General features: G+C 44.5%; 1 protein-coding gene across 5 annotated transcripts in view; it reads right to left on the reverse strand.

Moving 5' to 3' along the window:
* Positions 1 to 1,917: 1,917 nt before the first annotated feature.
* LOC147025071 (cyclin-dependent kinase 4 inhibitor B-like) overlaps positions 1,918 to 17,630 on the reverse strand; it is a 95,615-nt gene continuing 79,902 nt past the window's right edge. For all 5 annotated transcript variants that reach the window (XM_085885677.1, XM_085885679.1, XM_085885675.1 and 2 more), the window contains one exon: positions 1,918 to 2,405. Coding sequence is in view for 1 of the 5 variants with exons in the window: in XM_085885679.1 (XP_085741805.1) it covers positions 2,395 to 2,405 (11 nt within the window). In the remaining 4 variants the exon portion in view is untranslated. The remainder of the gene's footprint in view (positions 2,406 to 17,630) is intronic.

The raw sequence follows: 17,630 nt of genomic DNA on the forward strand, positions 1-17,630 counted from the left end.
ATATTATCCATTTATAGAGTGAAGTTAAACATGAGGTGCATGTCCCAGTGATGGACTTTACGAACTGTCATCAAGTATTTGCGGATGCTGAGAGAAATAAAAATACACAAACACAATCAACTCGAAGCTTTTTTTTAAATGTTAGACAAAGGCTCAGAAAGTCCAAGATGCCAGTTACAGCTACATTGTGGTTTTCCTGTTGAAGGTCATTCTGTGGTGAGGAATCGTATTTTCTGAGCTTTTGAATTTCACAATTGTTTTTTTTTTTTTAGTTGATTGTGCTTTATTCTGCATTGTGGTTCTCAACTTTTGTTCATGTATAAATTGCATTTTATGCAGTCCATCAGATTTAAATTACCTCGGCTGGCATAACAAATATTAGTGTTTCTTGACTATCACTCTTGAGTATTGCAATTGGATGTATCTGGTGACATCTAATAAATAAAATTTGCTGTCTGTCTGTCTGTATGTTCATGTTTTTTGCAAACACTGCTGGGCCGACAACCACCAAATTTGGCACACAAACCGGATTGTCCAAAGGGTATTTTCATCCACAACCTCAGCCTTTAAAGACCCCGAAGACCCCAAAAACAAAAACAAAAACAAGACCCTGAAGAACCGTAAGATCTATAAGACCCTTTACGACCTTGAAGACCCTTTAATATTTCCAATACCCTGAAAACCCCAAATACCCTTTAAGACCTTGATGACTCTTAAGACCCCAAAGACCCCTAAGTCCCTTTCGACTCCAAAGACCCCTTAAACCCCAAAGACCCATAAGATCCTTCCTCGGCCCACCTGAGCTCCTGACCACATTCAAAGCTTTCGTCCGCAGCCTGAAGGAGTACTGCTCTCCCCTCTGGGCTGGTGCTCCTGCCTCTCACCTTTCTCAGCTTCACACTGTGGAAACCAAGGCGTTTAAGATCATTGGTATCTCCTGTGATGAGGGTGAGCCTTTGGGTATCTGTCTGTCTCTCTCTCTCTCTCTCTCTCTCTCTCTCTCTCTCTCTCTCTCTCTCTCTCTCTCTCTCTCTCTCTCTCTCTCTCTCTCTCTCTCTCTCACGACAGGCAGGTCGGTGGTCTTTCTGTCTTCTACCCTCTCCTCTCCAGCCTGCCCCCACCTGCTCTGTCTGCGATATTTCCGCACGGCGCTCAAGGTCCACCAGCAACCCCCTTCTGGTAAAACGACCAAAATCACGAATAACTGCTCACCTTCACTCTTTCATTCCTCTTTTTTTCCTACCTTTGGAACAAACTCCCATCCCACTCTTCCCTCCAGGTCTTTAAAACACCTGTTCACCACCACCTCTTATCTTCCCCCATCCAAAAACCTCGATCTTATCTACCCCCGTTAATCCACCCATAACCCATCTCCTTCAAATTCCCTGCTTTCCTTCCTGAAAGTCCCTGCCTTGTAAGGACCTGAAAGCCCCTGTACTGTAGCATCCATCTTGTTTACCCTGTGCACCCCACTTCATCCCTCTCCGTCCACAGATCTCCTCTTGTCTCCTGCTCCCCTTGTTTACGTTCTGTGTGTTAGCTCTCATACGAGCTTCGACATTGCATACAAAAAACACCCCTCTTCAGACATGAGACAGCTTGGACTCTCCACCATTTCGAGCTTTAATCCACCTGGACCTTTTTAGACCCTTTTTCATGATTGAGAGTTTAGACCCTTTTGATGCGAACTACAATTGGAACGTACCATTTAGGGTTTATACCATTTAGAACCTTTTAAGTGCACACCGCAGAAACATATCTAGTTTTCTTACAAAACACAGACCCCAAAGAACCATTAGACCCTGATAGTGCGCAAATAAAACACATTTTGCAGCAAGTGATGTGCAAACTGGACCCCCATACAGGTGGATGGGTCGGGTTAAACACTCGCAGATAAAACTCTACAGTCCCAGAAAGTATCATGCAGGGAACCCCAAAAACGTTTTATTTAATACAGAAGCTATGGCTCTCGAAAAGCTTAATACATGAATGGAAGGGGAAGAGTGAGTTGGGGGAAAAAAAGGAAAAAAAAAAGGTGGAGTAAAAAAGAAGGCGAAAATGTTGTATACATCAAGGGGCAGTCAAGTGCAGGTTTTTGGGGTTGTTTTGGTGTTCATGATCGAGGCTCGTGGAAGAGCTCGAGCGGAATGGAAGGGAACAAAATGGAAAAGAAGAAACACTACCAGCAGAGTAGAAGTTAGAGTGAGATCAAGGGGAGTGGGAAAAGGACACAGGGGGGTGAGGAAGCTGCACATTAACTGAATGAAACACAGCAAAAAGAGGAAGGTGGGACAATACGACGTGGAGTATGCAGTTGTAGATGGGAGTTCGTTTGCCATGGCACCAGCAGTTACTTTTGTTGATTCGGCTCCAGAATGAACTCCATCCTTGGCATCATTGGCCTCCTGTGCAAGAAGGAAGGGCCATGTGATGACAACATGCCTTTGGAACCGCTACATCAGTACTGCATAACACATTGCTGCACTTGCTTGGCATTGGCTACACGATGATCTATTACTTTCCATTTCCACCACATTCTTAAAGATCTGTGCACATTCTCCCCAGTTGCCATCTGAATGCATATGAAAATTGGAGCAACATGTGAGGCTCTTTGTGATGACAGGGTTGATATAGGATGGACACCAATCCAACCACAATAATTCTCAGGACTAAAGTGAATTGCTTGCAATTGGAGAATTTGTGAAGCTAATTCAGTGCCTTTAAAGGAATAGGGGAGTATTTATGGAGGGTATCCGTGCACCCCTCCCCCCCAGGACTCTACCAAACCGACTTTTTCTACTAAACCAACTTTTTCTACCAAACAAACTTTTTCTACCAAACCAAAGCTTCCTTTAATGGTCCTATTACGCATTTGAAATGTTAACAAAAAAAATTTCCCGGCACTCTGGTGATATTCAACATGGTGTCCAAAAATGGGTAAAATCATAGAATACGGGCTATAACATCTCAAAAATGTGGCAAATTGGAAAAATAATCATTGGGATTTGGTTCTTGATCATTGTTTATTAGTTTCTGATAATTGGGCTTTGTTGCCATTTTAAAAAATCCAAAATGGCCACCACAACAGGCAAAATCATAGAAAATTGTACAGTATATGACAGCCTGAAATGAAGAATAATATACAGTAAATTAATGTTTGGATTCATTGAAGTATATGTTCCTGATTATTAGAAACTAATAGGCCGATGTAGTGATTTATGCCTTGTTGCCATCCATAAAATCCAAGATGGAGTTCAAAATGGTTTTAAAAATGGTAAAATCAGAGTGAATATCAAATGTCAGCTTCAAATAATCATTCTTGTAATAACAATAGAGGGACAGAACCATGGAATATTCGTCTTGTAATTCTTATCAAGAATGTTTATTATTGTTATCGTACTTGGAATTGAAGATGGCGGACAATTTGAAAGCCAGAAAACACGCATCCACACCCCCACACACACAAACACACCCCTATACACACCCCGATGCACTTTGAATATTTACATACACTCAAGTATTTTGTGTACTAAACTTTTTATGTGTATTTTTTTCTCTTTCCAGGTTAGATTAGTTAGCTAAGCAAGACCGTAGCTAGTCAAGATCAAGATCACAAGTCAAGATGTCAGACAAGCAAGAAATAGTTTAATGTAATTGTCAAAAGAAAGTTGTTGAAATGGAGAGAAAACGCAAACGGGAACATTGTGTCATTCATATGTCAGGAATAAATCATGGATCGTTCACATATTTTTCATACTTGACGAATCCAAATGATAGATTGGCACTTCTCAAAAATATACGGGATCGTCGCTTGGCTGAACCATCAGGTTCTTCATATCGAATGACAGATATCTGTCAGGGCATTCCTGATGAGATCCAGGAGAACGAGGGCTATCACCGAGGATGTTACCAAAGATATACCCTGAACCTACATAGGTTAACAGCTGGTAAACTACCTAACGATCCTGAAGCTCCTGAACCATCTACCAGCCAAGAAGGAAGGGTAAAGCACAATAAAGCATCAGAAAAGATCATTTTTGAACCTGATTGTATTTTCTGCAATACTGAAGGCCGAATCCATGTGAAAAAGGCAGGCATTGACACAAAGGAAGGCATCTCTTCATTTGAACGTGATGGATGGCAGAAAGTGCTGAAAATCGCAGAAGAGAACAATCATAAGTGGCTCTTAAGGCGAATCCGAGGATTTGATTTGTTTGCAGCAGAGGCCCAATACCACCCAAAATGCAGAAAGCAGTTTACAGGCAATTATCAGAAACTAGTAACTAATGATCAGGAACCAAATCCCAATGATTATTTTTCCAATTTGCCAAATTTTTGACATGTTATACACCGTATTCTATGATTTTACCCATTTTGGCGACCATCTTGGACGCCATCTTGAATATTGCCAGAGTGCCGAGGAATTTTTTTGTTGTTAACATCTCAAATGTGTAATAGGACCATAAAAGGAAGCTAAAAAAAATTGGTTTGGTGGAGTCTTGGGGGGGGGTGGGTGGGGTGCACTGATACCCTCTGTAGATACTCCCCTAATAAGGACACAAAATCAGAATTTACAATTAATCCAGAGTTAGTGTTTTAGTTTCTCTCAGCATCGAGTTGCATGTGACCTTGTTAATAATTAGTATCATTCCATTAAGATTGTACACATTGTGTCAAACAAGTTTTCTGAATTCACTGGAGTTTTGTTACGTTGGAGGAGGTACTAGTTAGTATGTTAAGGTAGCGTGGTCCGTGTAGGTTAGAACATTTTCTATAACAAGGGACCCATTAGAGTGAAGTCATTTTTATGTATGCCGTGGAGGCGGCATTTGTGGTTAGGATGAGGTGAGGATGGGAGAGGGCGAGACATCATTGGCAGGCTGAAAGGTATTGCATCATTGGTTGAGGTGGCACCAATGGAAACACCCCGTCCACATGACACTACCATCGAGGAGGTGATGTGCAGCTTCATTGGCCAGTGCTGGATCATGACAAAAGGACGTTTGAGGGTGACGGGCATGGAGAGGGAAGAGGACAAAAAGGCGTTTGTGTCTCTGTCTCTCTTCATTGGAATCTTGGGCCGCACTCTCTGGCATCGAGTTTCATTAGCTCGCCTGGTATCATGGCTGTGGAGATGATCCGTACTGCCTTCAGTGAAGGCTATTCATAATCAGTACTCCCCCCCCCCTAAAAAAAAAATTAATGGCCAACATGTCCTTACATGCAGCTTTAAGCATACATCTCATTGTGTTGTCTATAAAGGAAAGTCAGTTCTGAAAGATTTGTTTTTTATGGTTGATAGTATACAACCTGAGACAGTATACAGTTTATTGAATTGCATGTCGTTCATATAGTCATATGTCCAGCCTTTTTGTGTGGATCTTTTGTCCTACTGGAAAATTCTTCACACTGATGACATTCCCTTTCTCAGTCAGGTCAGGTCAGGAATGGGAGCATGCACTGGAGCAGCGCGTCGATGTATCCACTCTCCGCCGGTACTCCAGGGGCCTCTGTTTGGCCATCCTCCAGGTAGATGCCGAGCAAATCCCCATCTCCTTGAGATGCCGATCAACCTGCTGAAACGACGAGGCACGTGGTCAGCCCATTGGCCTCCTCCACTCATGAGGCTCCTTCGCTGAGAATCTGGTGAGTAGGATCAGCGTCAGGAAAACGAGCCACATGTCAATTGTAACCAAGAAACGTTCCTTTCTTTCATGAAAGAAGATACATTGTTACAGCGTGTGCGCTGTATACAATTGCACGGAGTTTGAAATGTCCCCAGTGTCCCCCCCCCCCCCACGTGCCTCAAGTGAGCCAATGACGGCTGTCTGGTAGATGGCAGTGCGTAACCTAGACGGAAATGGCGACAATTGACGGAAATACCCGAGTATTTCAATGGAAATTTTTGAAACTAATGTGTTATATATGTGAAAACCATTGAATTTATTGCTTGACGGAAAAAAACCAACAAACGCTCCCCTCTCATGTACGAACGAACAAAAGACGTCATTTCTGCCCACCATGGCATTTCGTGCCGAACGCTGAAAGCTAAGTTCTTCTTATGCCATCATTCTCTTTAATATTAGCCATAAACAAGTGTTTCGTCATGCGTTATTGTAATTAATTGTTTTTCAACTGAAAAAGCATAAATTGTATATTTTAACATTAGTGTACTCATATCATTTGCTTCACCACACGTGCTGTATTGAAGGATTTCACTTGTTTTGTCTTCCAATGTACGGAAAGTCAGAAGTCCTCTTGAGTGTAATTTAAAGCGGTTACATTATATTATGGTCAAAATGTAGTTACCCGGATTACATACATGAAGCAAAAAGATGGTTCATGGATATGATGGGCGACAATTTGCTCATCCCTTCATTTGGGCGGTGTATAGACAATAGACCGTTGTGTTATGAGGAAAAACAAGGAAATCAGACACACGGGGTTTTTTTTAAATTATTTCTTGAAATAAAGTGTTTTTTGTGTCGCTTTTTGTGTTTTTTCCTTGGGATACATTTGCTACTCTCCAATCCACCGGCACCTGTCCTGACTCCAGTGAACTATTGAAAATATCCGTTAACATCTCGCTTACCTGCTCGGCCACCTCCCTCAAGACTCTCGGGCGAATAGTGTTGCGGTTCTGGAAACCGCGTCCCTCCAACACCAATAGCAGCCAACATGTCGTGGTCCCCAGTCAGTTATTTCATTAATGTACGTTCAGATAGTAGTCCCTTCCTCTTGTCTAGTGGGTCGAACGGACAAGTGCGTTGTGTAAATCTCATAGCTAAGTCTGACGAAACCTCTGAACTCATTCCTATTCTTTTTTCTCTATTCCTGAGGTAAATCCAAGCAAGTGGCCCTCACGAGGCCGGCAGGTACTCCGCTCGAACACCAATCTGTAAAAACCACAGCCCCGCCCTTCATGTAAGAATGCATCCTCACAGAAGAACAAGGGCAGCAGTAGAAGCCAACAACAAACGCCAGCGCTGCACGGAACACGTGCCCCACAGCGATGACCCCGCACCCACTGTTCAGGTGATCAGAGACATAACCAACACACCGAATGTTAACAACGCACAGTACGCACACAGCGCATTCTTCTTCAATCCACTTATATCCATGCTCTTTCCTCCAATTCATGACGCGGATTGGGGTTGGCACCGTACACCCCACCGCCTCTGATAATCACGAATACGATGCTCGATGACGGGCGTACCCACGTGCTGACCACGTGTACAATGGCGGACCCATGCGCTGACCACGTGTACAATGGCGGACCCGTGCGCACTGTATGGGGCATGCTTGATGGCGGGGGGACCCACGCGCTGACCACGTGTACAATGGCGGACCCATGCGCACTGTATGGGGCATGCTTGATGACGGGGGGACCCATGTGCTGACCACGTGTACAATGGCAGACCCGTGCACACTGTACGGGGCATGCTTGATGGCGGGGGGGACCCGTGTGCACTGTACGGGGCATGCTAGATGGCGGGGGGACCCACGCACTGACCACGTGTACAATGGCAGACCCATGCGCACTGTATGGGGCATGCTTGATGGCGGGGGGACCCGCGCGCTGACCACGTGTACAATGGCGGACCCATGCGCACTGTATGGGGCATGCTTGATGGCGGGGGGACCCATGTGCTGACCACGTGTACAATGGCAGACCCGTGCACACTGTACGGGGCATGCTTGATGGCGGGGGGACCCGCGCGCTGACCACGTGTACAATGGCGGACCCATGCGCACTGTATGGGGCATGCTTGATGGCGGGGGGACCCATGTGCTGACCACGTGTACAATGGCAGACCCGTGCACACTGTACGGGGCATGCTTGATGGCGGGGGACCCGCGCGCTGACCACGTGTACAATGGCGGACCCATGCGCACTGTATGGGGCATGCTTGATGGCGGGGGGACCCATGTGCTGACCACGTGTACAATGGCGGACCCGGTGCGCACTGTACGGGGCATGCTTGATGGCGGGGGGCCCGCGCGCTGACCACGTGTACAATGAAGGACCCACGCACTGACCATGTGTTCATTGATGGGCTCGCGCGCAGCCCGTGATACTTTATCATCGTACAGAACGGGGCACGAATAACACACATCTTTGGTCGGGTCTGTGCATGGGGTTACAATTACATCTTACCGTTGGTCTTCGCTCAACACGACGGCCACAAATGTATCCCGCGGATGGCAGCATCCTTCCGCACCTCCGCCTCGATGCAGCTGCTACCAGGCAGAGGCATGCTGTGTGGCCGGATGGCTCGGGCCGCATGGCGCATCACGGAGCAGGCACATTGACCAGCACCAATCGCAGGTCGCCGAGGCACGGCACGGAGTTCGGGGCAAGGCGATTCATATCACGGGGTTCGGGGCAAGGCGATTCATATCACGGGGTTCGGTGCAAGGCGATTCATATCACGGGGTTCGGTGCAAGGCGATTCATATCACGGGGTTCGGTGCAAGGCGATTCATATCACGGGGTTCGGTGCAAGGCGATTCATATCATGGGGTTCGGTGCAAGGCGATTCATATCTCGGGGTTCGGCGCAAGGCGATTCATATCACGGGGTTCGGTGCTAGGCGATTCATATCACGGGGTTCGGTGCTAGACGATTCATATCACGGGGTTCGGAGCTAGACGATTCCACAGCTTGGAACCATCTGGCCGGAAGTAAAGTGGAGCCGCTTCCGATCATGGCGGCCGGCCCGTGTGCTGGCCGGGGCCCAACCAGAGCACCTGATTCGGGTGACGACATAGCTTCGGGTCGTCGCCCATGCCCCGCACCTTGGAGTCTATAAAAGGACGGATCGCGAAGCCGTCCGGCCTCTCATGCGCTGAATCTCCAAGTCGCCTTCTCCAACCACCGTTCTTCACCGACCCACTTGCTGACTCCGCCTTCTCCGCCCACTCGCCTACTGACTCTGCCCTTTCTTCACCTCCTCGTCGCTGACTCCACCCACCCACCTGATCCTGTCTGCCACTCCACCCACTTGCTTTGGACTCTGCCTTTCTCCACCCACTCACTGTTGGTTCTACCCAAGTCCCTCCCTTCATGCCTGACGGTCGCGTCTCATTCTCTGGACCGACGCTAGCTGCACGAAACAAGACGACGCGCCAGCTGTCAGGGTGGTATCGCCCAGCGGAGCATCCCTCCAAATGTTATTGGTGGCACGGTCGGGCAATCGTGCAAGGTATTAAGGGACCGTTGGCCTCGTCCCCTCTCCTTTTTCTCTTCATTAACTCTTCTTCACCGGGGTGTGTGTGTGTGCGTGTGTGTGTGTGTGTGTGTGTGTGTGTGTGTGTGTGTGTGTGTGTGTGTGTGTGTGTGTGTGTGTGTGTGTGTGTGTGTGTGTGTTATATGGCACCTGTCCTCACTTAAGTTAAGATTGTGGAAGAATTATATCGGGATAACTCTGCTCTGTGTCTACTTTTGTGAGTTGCCTGTTTATTGTCGCACCACACTTTTCTTCCTATTCCTGCTGGCACACAACATTAAAAGCTATATTCACTGTGCCACATACCTTTCCTCACCTGCCTGTTAATAAACCCCTTTGTAGAAACGTTCCCAGCTTGTTTTTGCTTTTTCTTTCATTGATCCAGCATGGTCCGTATCCTAACTTACCCGGGACTTTATTCCCAATGATCCGTTCCTTTTAACCGGTACGTCCTTGGCAGTGTCGCTCGGCTGCATCTGATCTGGTAAAGTGATCCAGTTTGGACAAGGCGTACCGAGGGCATGTCCCCTGGAAATTAGATCACGTGGTTACTTTTTAGGTAACCGGATTAACGAGACGGAGGACCCTAAGTCACGTGGTTGAGTTATTGGCGTTCACTGTCGGTTAGCGAATTATCCGTATGCGATGGCCTGCAATTCCAGGGAGTCTAGTGGGAACCCGAGATAGCTTCTCCCCCTCCCCCGGTGGTCTTCTCGCCCAACCCCTGGCCCGCAACAATATTATCTGGACCCCCAGCCTTATCTTCTCTTATGTTACCGAGCTGTTCCTTTACTTTCTCCACTCCAACCTGGATCTTCTGTAAAAGTCCTTCTTCACCTCCTTGATAGATACTATCAGTGATTGGCAATTCTCCTGACTGTTCTTGTGTAAATGTTGAAGCAAAACATCTGTTTAATAAGCCTGCCATGTCACTTTCATCACGAACCACTCTCACGGTGCTATTCCTCAGTGGGCCACACTGGTCCTACCCTGTTCTTTTCCCCTGATATACTTAAAGAAAGCCTTGCTATTATGTTTAATATTCTTAGCCATGTCCTTCTCATACTTTCTTTTGGCTTGAAAAGTTATTTTCTTAACTTACCTCTGTTTACTCCGATAGTGATATAAATCTAACTCCAGTCCTGTTCTTTTAAACCTAATAAATGCCTTTTGCTTCAACTTAATAATATTCCTTATCTCACTGCTCAACCACCCTGGCCTCTTTCTGCATCTCGTTTTACACCTCATTGGAATGTACTTACTCTGCACTCTTCACATTTGATCCTTGAATATTTCCCATTTCTCTGATGCTGATTGTCCTGTTGTTAGACTCTCCCAATCTACACCACCCAACTCTCTCCTCATACCCTCAAAGTTTGCCTTCCTGAAATCTAATAGCCTTACACTCCTATCTTGAACCCTAACCCTCAACAGAATCTTTGCACACACAATTTTATGGTCACTTGCTCCTAAATGCTCCCCAACCTCCACCTCCTCCACCATCTTGGGATCGTTACTTCAAAGGAGGTCGAACACTGCACTCCCCCTCGTGGGCTTATCTACAAACTGGGTTAAAAAGCAATCCTGGACTAAAACAAGGAAATCCTCATCCGCTCTGCCCTTTCCCTGTTCCTGGACCCAATCTATCCCTGGCAAGTTAAAATCCCCCATCTTGAGGTTTAATACTCTTCCCTTCCCACATTCCCTTTTAAATTATTCATGTACTACTCTTCCTTCACACCCAGAACCTTATAAAAATATCCTACCAGTATCTTACTGTTTTTACAATCTCTAATCTCGACCCACTCAGAATCCTCAACATTTATTCCTTCCTTAATGTCACTCCTTTCTCTTGATGTAATGCTGTCCTTTACCCAGATTGCGACTCCTATTCTCTCCTTCCTATCACACCGATACACCTTGTAGCCTTCTAATCCTGTCCTCGAATGACTCTCCTCCTTAAACCATGTCTCACTCACTGCAACTATATCGTGCTCCTCGCTATTTACTTTAGCTTCAAGCTCTTCCATCTTATGACTTAAACTTCTGGCATTGGTAAAGAATATATTTAACTTTTCCCTTCCTGAAATTCTATTTTTTTTGCCTGGGCTTATTCATGAATTATATCATCAGTTCCTTCCTTATCGCTTCCCCACCCTCCGCTTACCTAAAAAGCCTGAATTCCTTTCTCAATTCCCATTGCAAACCTTGCTGCCCCCTTTCTATTTAACACACGACCATCATTCCGGAAACATTCCCTTTGTCACCTCAATGATTCCCACTGCTTCTTAAATGTAAAACCTTCCTCCCTACACCATTGTTCCAGCCATTGGTTGACATCTATTGCTCTGCTCATAATTTCTATATTGTTTCCTAATCTTGGGAGGATGCCAGAAAACATGACCTCCCTACCCTTTGCTTTCAGCCGCTTATCCAACATCCTGTATCTATTTTTCAAAACCTCTGAATAAACTTTCCCTACATCATTCACTCCAAGGTGTACCACAACCAACTTCTTTCTTCTGTGACCTGATACAATATCGTTTACCCTTCCATCAATGTCCCAAATTCCCGCTCCTTCAAAACTACACGGAATTCTGTGTCTACAATCCTTCCTACAGATTGAAGAATCGACATATTTAATTATCTCATCACCCACATAAACTGTTTCCCATACCTGAAGTCAACCAATTTCTATTGCTACACCTTCACCACTCCATACACCTGCTGCATCACCACTGTCTGCACCCGGTGCACCTCCACCACTGTCTGCCCCCGCTGCACTGTCACCACCGCCTGCTCCCACTGCACTGTCACCACTGCCTGCTCCCACTGCACCATCACCACTGCCTGCTCCCGCTGCACTGTCACCATCGCCTGCCCCCGCTGCACCATCACCACCGCCTGCTCCCACTGCACCATCACCACCTGCCCCCACTGCACCATCACCACCACCTGCCCCCACTGCACCATCACCACCACCTGCCCCCACTGCACCATCACCACTGCCTGCTCCCGTTGCACTATCACCGTTTCCAATGTCCTCAGCAACCAAACTCCACAAATGTAACCACCTATTATCTACAAATTTCTCACATTCTGCTACTTGCTGCAATAATTATCTCTCCGTTCCTTCAATCTCGTGATAACTATCCTCAAGTGGACTATTTCCTCACACTTCCTACAACAGTAAGAACATTCTGCCTCCCCTGTTGTTGAGATGGCCCACATTGAACATCTATCACATTTTATGAACATTTTATGAACTCCTCTTCCTTCCTTTCTCCTTCGGTCTCTATTTGTACCTTTTTCACTCCCATACTCCCAAGGCCCGAACTGACAAATGCTAAACTTAACACGAGGCCTCCCCCTGCTTCTTTCAATCAACCAACACAAATACCCTCAAAAACTGTTGGGAACACAACTACACCTTTATAAATACAGTCCCACAGCCCCTAACACAAATCATGACAACAAAATCCACAAAACAACAAACAAAAAACACTTGTTTTGTTCTGGTGGAGCCCTCTTGCGTAGGCTTCTCAAAATAAGCTTGTCTTGTGTAGATAGCTCTCAAAATAAAAATAACCCTGATTACATATATGAAGCAAAAACATGCCGAATGATTATGACAGATGAACTTTCTATATCTTCAAACGAATCAGCCTTGAAAACTTGGCTAAAACCAAAATTACGTAGAAAAACCTTCATTTGATATACAAATCGACGGGAGCGCTCATTTCGGCCCAACTTCGATGGGTAATCTAAAGTGGTGATATTTCCACAAAGTGATACTTTCTTCTGGGACCACCACAAATTTTAGCACACCCACCACCAGAGGGCACTATATCCGTCACTTTCGCCATTGCTCCATTCCAGCAAGAATTGGTAAATGAACTGGGGTCCATGAACTCCAATAGATGGATTACATCATGCACGGGGGTAAACCTGTGGAGTGGGGAGCAGGGAAGTAAACGACATCGTGACGGAGACCGGAAATCCCAAAAGATTTTTCTGGTGGAATAGAATTGGTATTTCAAATTTATTGTTTGGCAATCATGACATATTTTGGAAACGAAATGAATGTGATGAACTGCATTGCGAGCTAAGCATTAATACATTGTGTACAACAATGGGTTTTACACCTGTACAGGACACCATTCAATAGTTAAGCAAACTATTTAATGTAGTGTCTACACTAAAATAATATTCACAATCATCATCATCACACAATAGATATTTTGAAGTGTCTGTTTGTTTGTTTGTTACTTGTGAAAATCGAAGATTTTTCAAGTATATGGTTGGTCTTGTGCGTTATTCTGTCTGTCTGTTTGTTTGTCGATCGCCGACAGGTCACAATTTTAAACCGATCTTCACGAAGCTTCACCACGTGGTAGAGTTCGTCATACGCAAGAAGTGTATTGTTTTTGAGGTCAAAGATCAACATAGGCCAAAGGTCAACAACTTTGTCAGATTTCTAAAATCTTCAATGTTTACTCGATCGACTAGAAATTTGAAGAGGAGTTGCATATCAGGTCACTGAATTCAACCAGCCATTATTTTTGAGGTTCACATCGGCCAAAAGGACAGCAGAGACAGAGAGAGTTTCTAAAATTGTCAATTTTCATCCGATTGACTTGTTATTTGAAGAGGAGTTGCAGATTTTGTCATTTAATTCAACCACCAATTATTTTTCAGGTCAAATTTGTTTTATGGCTTTTGTAAGTATCGTGCTCTGCATGACGTCTTCCTTGTTACTCGCAAAATCGAAGATTTTTCACGTAAGTATGTTGGTCAGTCGGTCTTGTTATTCTGTCTGCTTGTCTGTCATTCGCCTACAGGTCACAATTCTAAACCGATCATCATGAAACTTTACCAAATTGTAGAGGTAGACTTAACTGTGAAGCCCATTGATTTTGAGGTCAAAGGTCATCTTGAGGTCAAATTTCTAAAATGCTCAATTTTCATCCCATTGACTTGAAATTTGAAGAGGATTTATATCTCAGGTCACTGAATTCAACCAGCCAATTATTTTTGAGGTCAACATCAGCCAAAGGTCATCAACATAGGTCAAATTTCTACAATCCTCAATTTTCATCCGATTCACTTGAAATTTGAAGAGGAGTTGCATATTTGGTCATTGAATTCAACCATCAATTATTTTTTAGGTCAAATTTGTTTGATGGATTTAGCAAGTATCCTGCTCTGCACGACGTCTATTTCTTGTTTGTTTGTCAATCGCCTACAGGTCACGATTTTCAACTAATCTTTACCAAATGTGAAAGTTGGTCATAAGCAAGAAGTCTATTGATTTTGAGGTAAAAAAGATCGACATTGGCCAAAGGTCATCAACATTGGTCAAATTTCTAAAATCCTCAATTTTCATCCAATGAACTTGAAATTTGAAGAGGAGTTGCATATTTGGTCATTGAATTCAACTAACTATTATTTTTAGGTCAAATTTGTTTTATGGATTTTGCAAGTCTCGTGCTCTGCATGACGTCTTCTTTTTGTTTGTTTGTTTGTTTGTCTGTCAATCGCCTACAGGTCACAATTCTAAACCGATTGTTATGAAACTTTACCGAGCTGGAAAAAGTAGTCTCAACTGAGAAGTCAAGTTTTTGAGGTCAAGTTCATCTTGAGGTCAAATTTCTAAAATCGTTATTTTTCATCCGATTGATTTGAAATTTGAACAAGATTTGCATATTGTGTCACTGAATTGGGAAACCAACTATTGAGGTCAAAGGTCAAATCAAGGTCAAACTTCTAAAATCATCAATTTCAATCTGAAAAATAATCAATTTTCATCCGATTGACCTGAGCTTTGTTTAAGATTGTCAACTTTAATCTTAATGAAATGGACAATTTGATGTATTCCTGGCAACCTTTGGAGAGGGGGGGTGGATTTTGCAAGTATCCTGCTCTGCACGACGTCTTTTTCTTGTTTGTTTGTCAATCGCCTACAGGTCACAATTTTAAAATAATCTTCACCTAATGAGAAAGTTGGTCATAAGCAAGAAGCCTATTGATTTTGAAGTAAAAAGATCAACATAGGCCAAAGGTCATCAACATTGGTTAAATTTCTAAAATCCTCAATTTTCATCCGATGAACTTGAAATTTGAAGAGGATTTGCATTTGCATATCAGGTAACTGAATTCAACCAACTATTTTTGAGGACAACGAAGGCCAAAAGGTCAACATAGGCCGAATTTCTAAGATTGTCAATTTTCATCTGATGGACTTGTAATTTGAAGAGGATTTGCATATTTCGTCATTGAATTCAACCACCAATTATTTTTGAGGTCAAATTTGTTTTCAGGACCTCACAAGTATCGTGCTCTGTATATCTTTCTTGTTTGTTTGTTCGACTTTTATGCAGTCCTGAACCGCTGTACTGAATGAGTTAAAAACTAGTGGTTGTCATAAGTGTATCCACAGGAATTTTTTAGGTTGTTAAAAAAATATAGTCCCCGGCATTCCGGAGGACCCCAATTTTCTCTACGTAAAAGTGTAATGTATGGCACCAATACCAGTGGCAGTGGGGTATTACAAGTCATAATAAAACACGTTAATTACCTGCATGGAAGCCAGAGACATGATCGAAGTGGGGATTATTATACTACAATATCATACTGTTTGTGTGTTTGTTTGTGTCTGTTTTGCTTCTATTCATTCCTCCCTCAACTGCTGTATGGAATGAGTTAAAAACTGGTGGTTGTACTCAGAGTGTTGGTTTTAGGTGAGGGAAAAAAATCATAGCCCCTGGGGTACGGCTTGGGTGGGGGGAGGAAACAAATTCTCTCTACGTAAATGTATATCATATCGACAAGAGCCACCTGGTGGAAGTCGGTATTATAAGGCCTAGGTCACATTTGCTCTACGGCGAGGATACGGCGGCCGTACGCCCTCTGAATTGACAGAAACGTGCGGTGGCCGCAGAGAAACTAAGGTGGCCTCAGGGAGGCCCTACGCCGTTTGGCTATATTTTACAGGCCGTAGGAGCGCCGTGGAATTATAGCGCGGAGTTATAATTTTTTTCATTTCTACGTTCGCCGTAGCAATTCGACAAGTCAAGCTGTGACGTAGATGTGTTCCATGTTGACCATACGTAGGGTGTACGGTGGGCTTGCGTTATTCGTGCGGCTGCCGTAAGCTCTTCTCAATGAAAAATGAATTTTCCCAACCCCCAAAAAATTACGGCGGCCGCACTATTTCCACGGTCGCCGTACGGTGGCCTTGCGGTCTGTGTGACTACCTGTGGGCAACGCAGGGTCGACGCACGGTTCCCCTACGCCCGCTGTGCACCTACATACGGCCTCCGTGGCAGTCTGCGTCGACCGTGCGTCCACCATGCGCTACCGCTAGAGATCGGAGTATAGGTGTTTGCCTATACCGTGGTGCCCCCAGAATCCCAATTTAATTCGTTCCAGGAGGCTGTTCGGATTCCAAAAATATTTTCCCAAAAAGAAATAATGGAGTGAATTAATCCGTTCGTGGACCCAAAGAAAACCCACTTTCAAGACACTTTAAACTGAAATTCCCCATGTTTAAAGTAAAATAAGATGAGTAAATGACCTTCGGTGGTGGTGTATTGTATGTAAACTGGTACAATCACCAATCCAAAGGTCCACACAGGCTTGTGCTCCGGCCTGGGTTCTGATCGCTCGCGCACTCTGCGAGAGTGCTGCCCCCAGGGCAGCTCATCAAACATGATGCCCGCAGAACCACAATCACTTTCATCAAACGCATCGGGCTGACGAAATCATGTATATTCCAAATTACAACCGGTTTTGCTGTGAAATTCAATCCTTGCGCGACAAACCCTCACACCACGTGATCGGATTGCTTTTTTTGTTATTAAGATGATTAAAGATATTTTGATATTTTTATTAAGTGAGTTAGTATTATTATTATTTTTTTTTTAAAGTATTATTAAGTTATTAAGATGATTAAAGATAAGATATTTTTGTTACAAGATGATTAAAAAAACAAACATCACAAATGAAGGTGAAAACACGAGGTAAGGCCTAAGTCACATTTGGCTCGGCGGCCGGAGGGTCTACAAAATGTACGGGCACTAGCAAATATAAAGCGGCCGCAGTATTTCCACGGTCACACAATGTAGCAGGCACATATGTTTTTATTTTTCAGGGAGCTGCACGGCGTATTTAGAAATTGTGGAGACCAAAAACGTGGGGGTGCCGTACGGTCTTTGATTTGATGTCTCACGGTGACCTTAGGGCGTTCCTGCAGCGGCCATAGAATTTTCAAGGCAGACGCAAGGTGCCTGCAAGGGGACCGCAGGGGGACCCCAGGGGGACCGCAAGGTGCCCGCAGGGGGACCCTAAGCCGAACGTGCGTCCAGATGGACGGTAACGAATGGGTTAATTAATATATAT

The sequence above is a fragment of the Eptatretus burgeri genome, chromosome 6 (genome assembly GCF_056783735.1).
Source record: "Eptatretus burgeri isolate ZD-2024b chromosome 6, Ebu_testis_v1, whole genome shotgun sequence".
NCBI classification, from domain to species: Eukaryota; Metazoa; Chordata; class Myxini; order Myxiniformes; family Myxinidae; genus Eptatretus; species Eptatretus burgeri.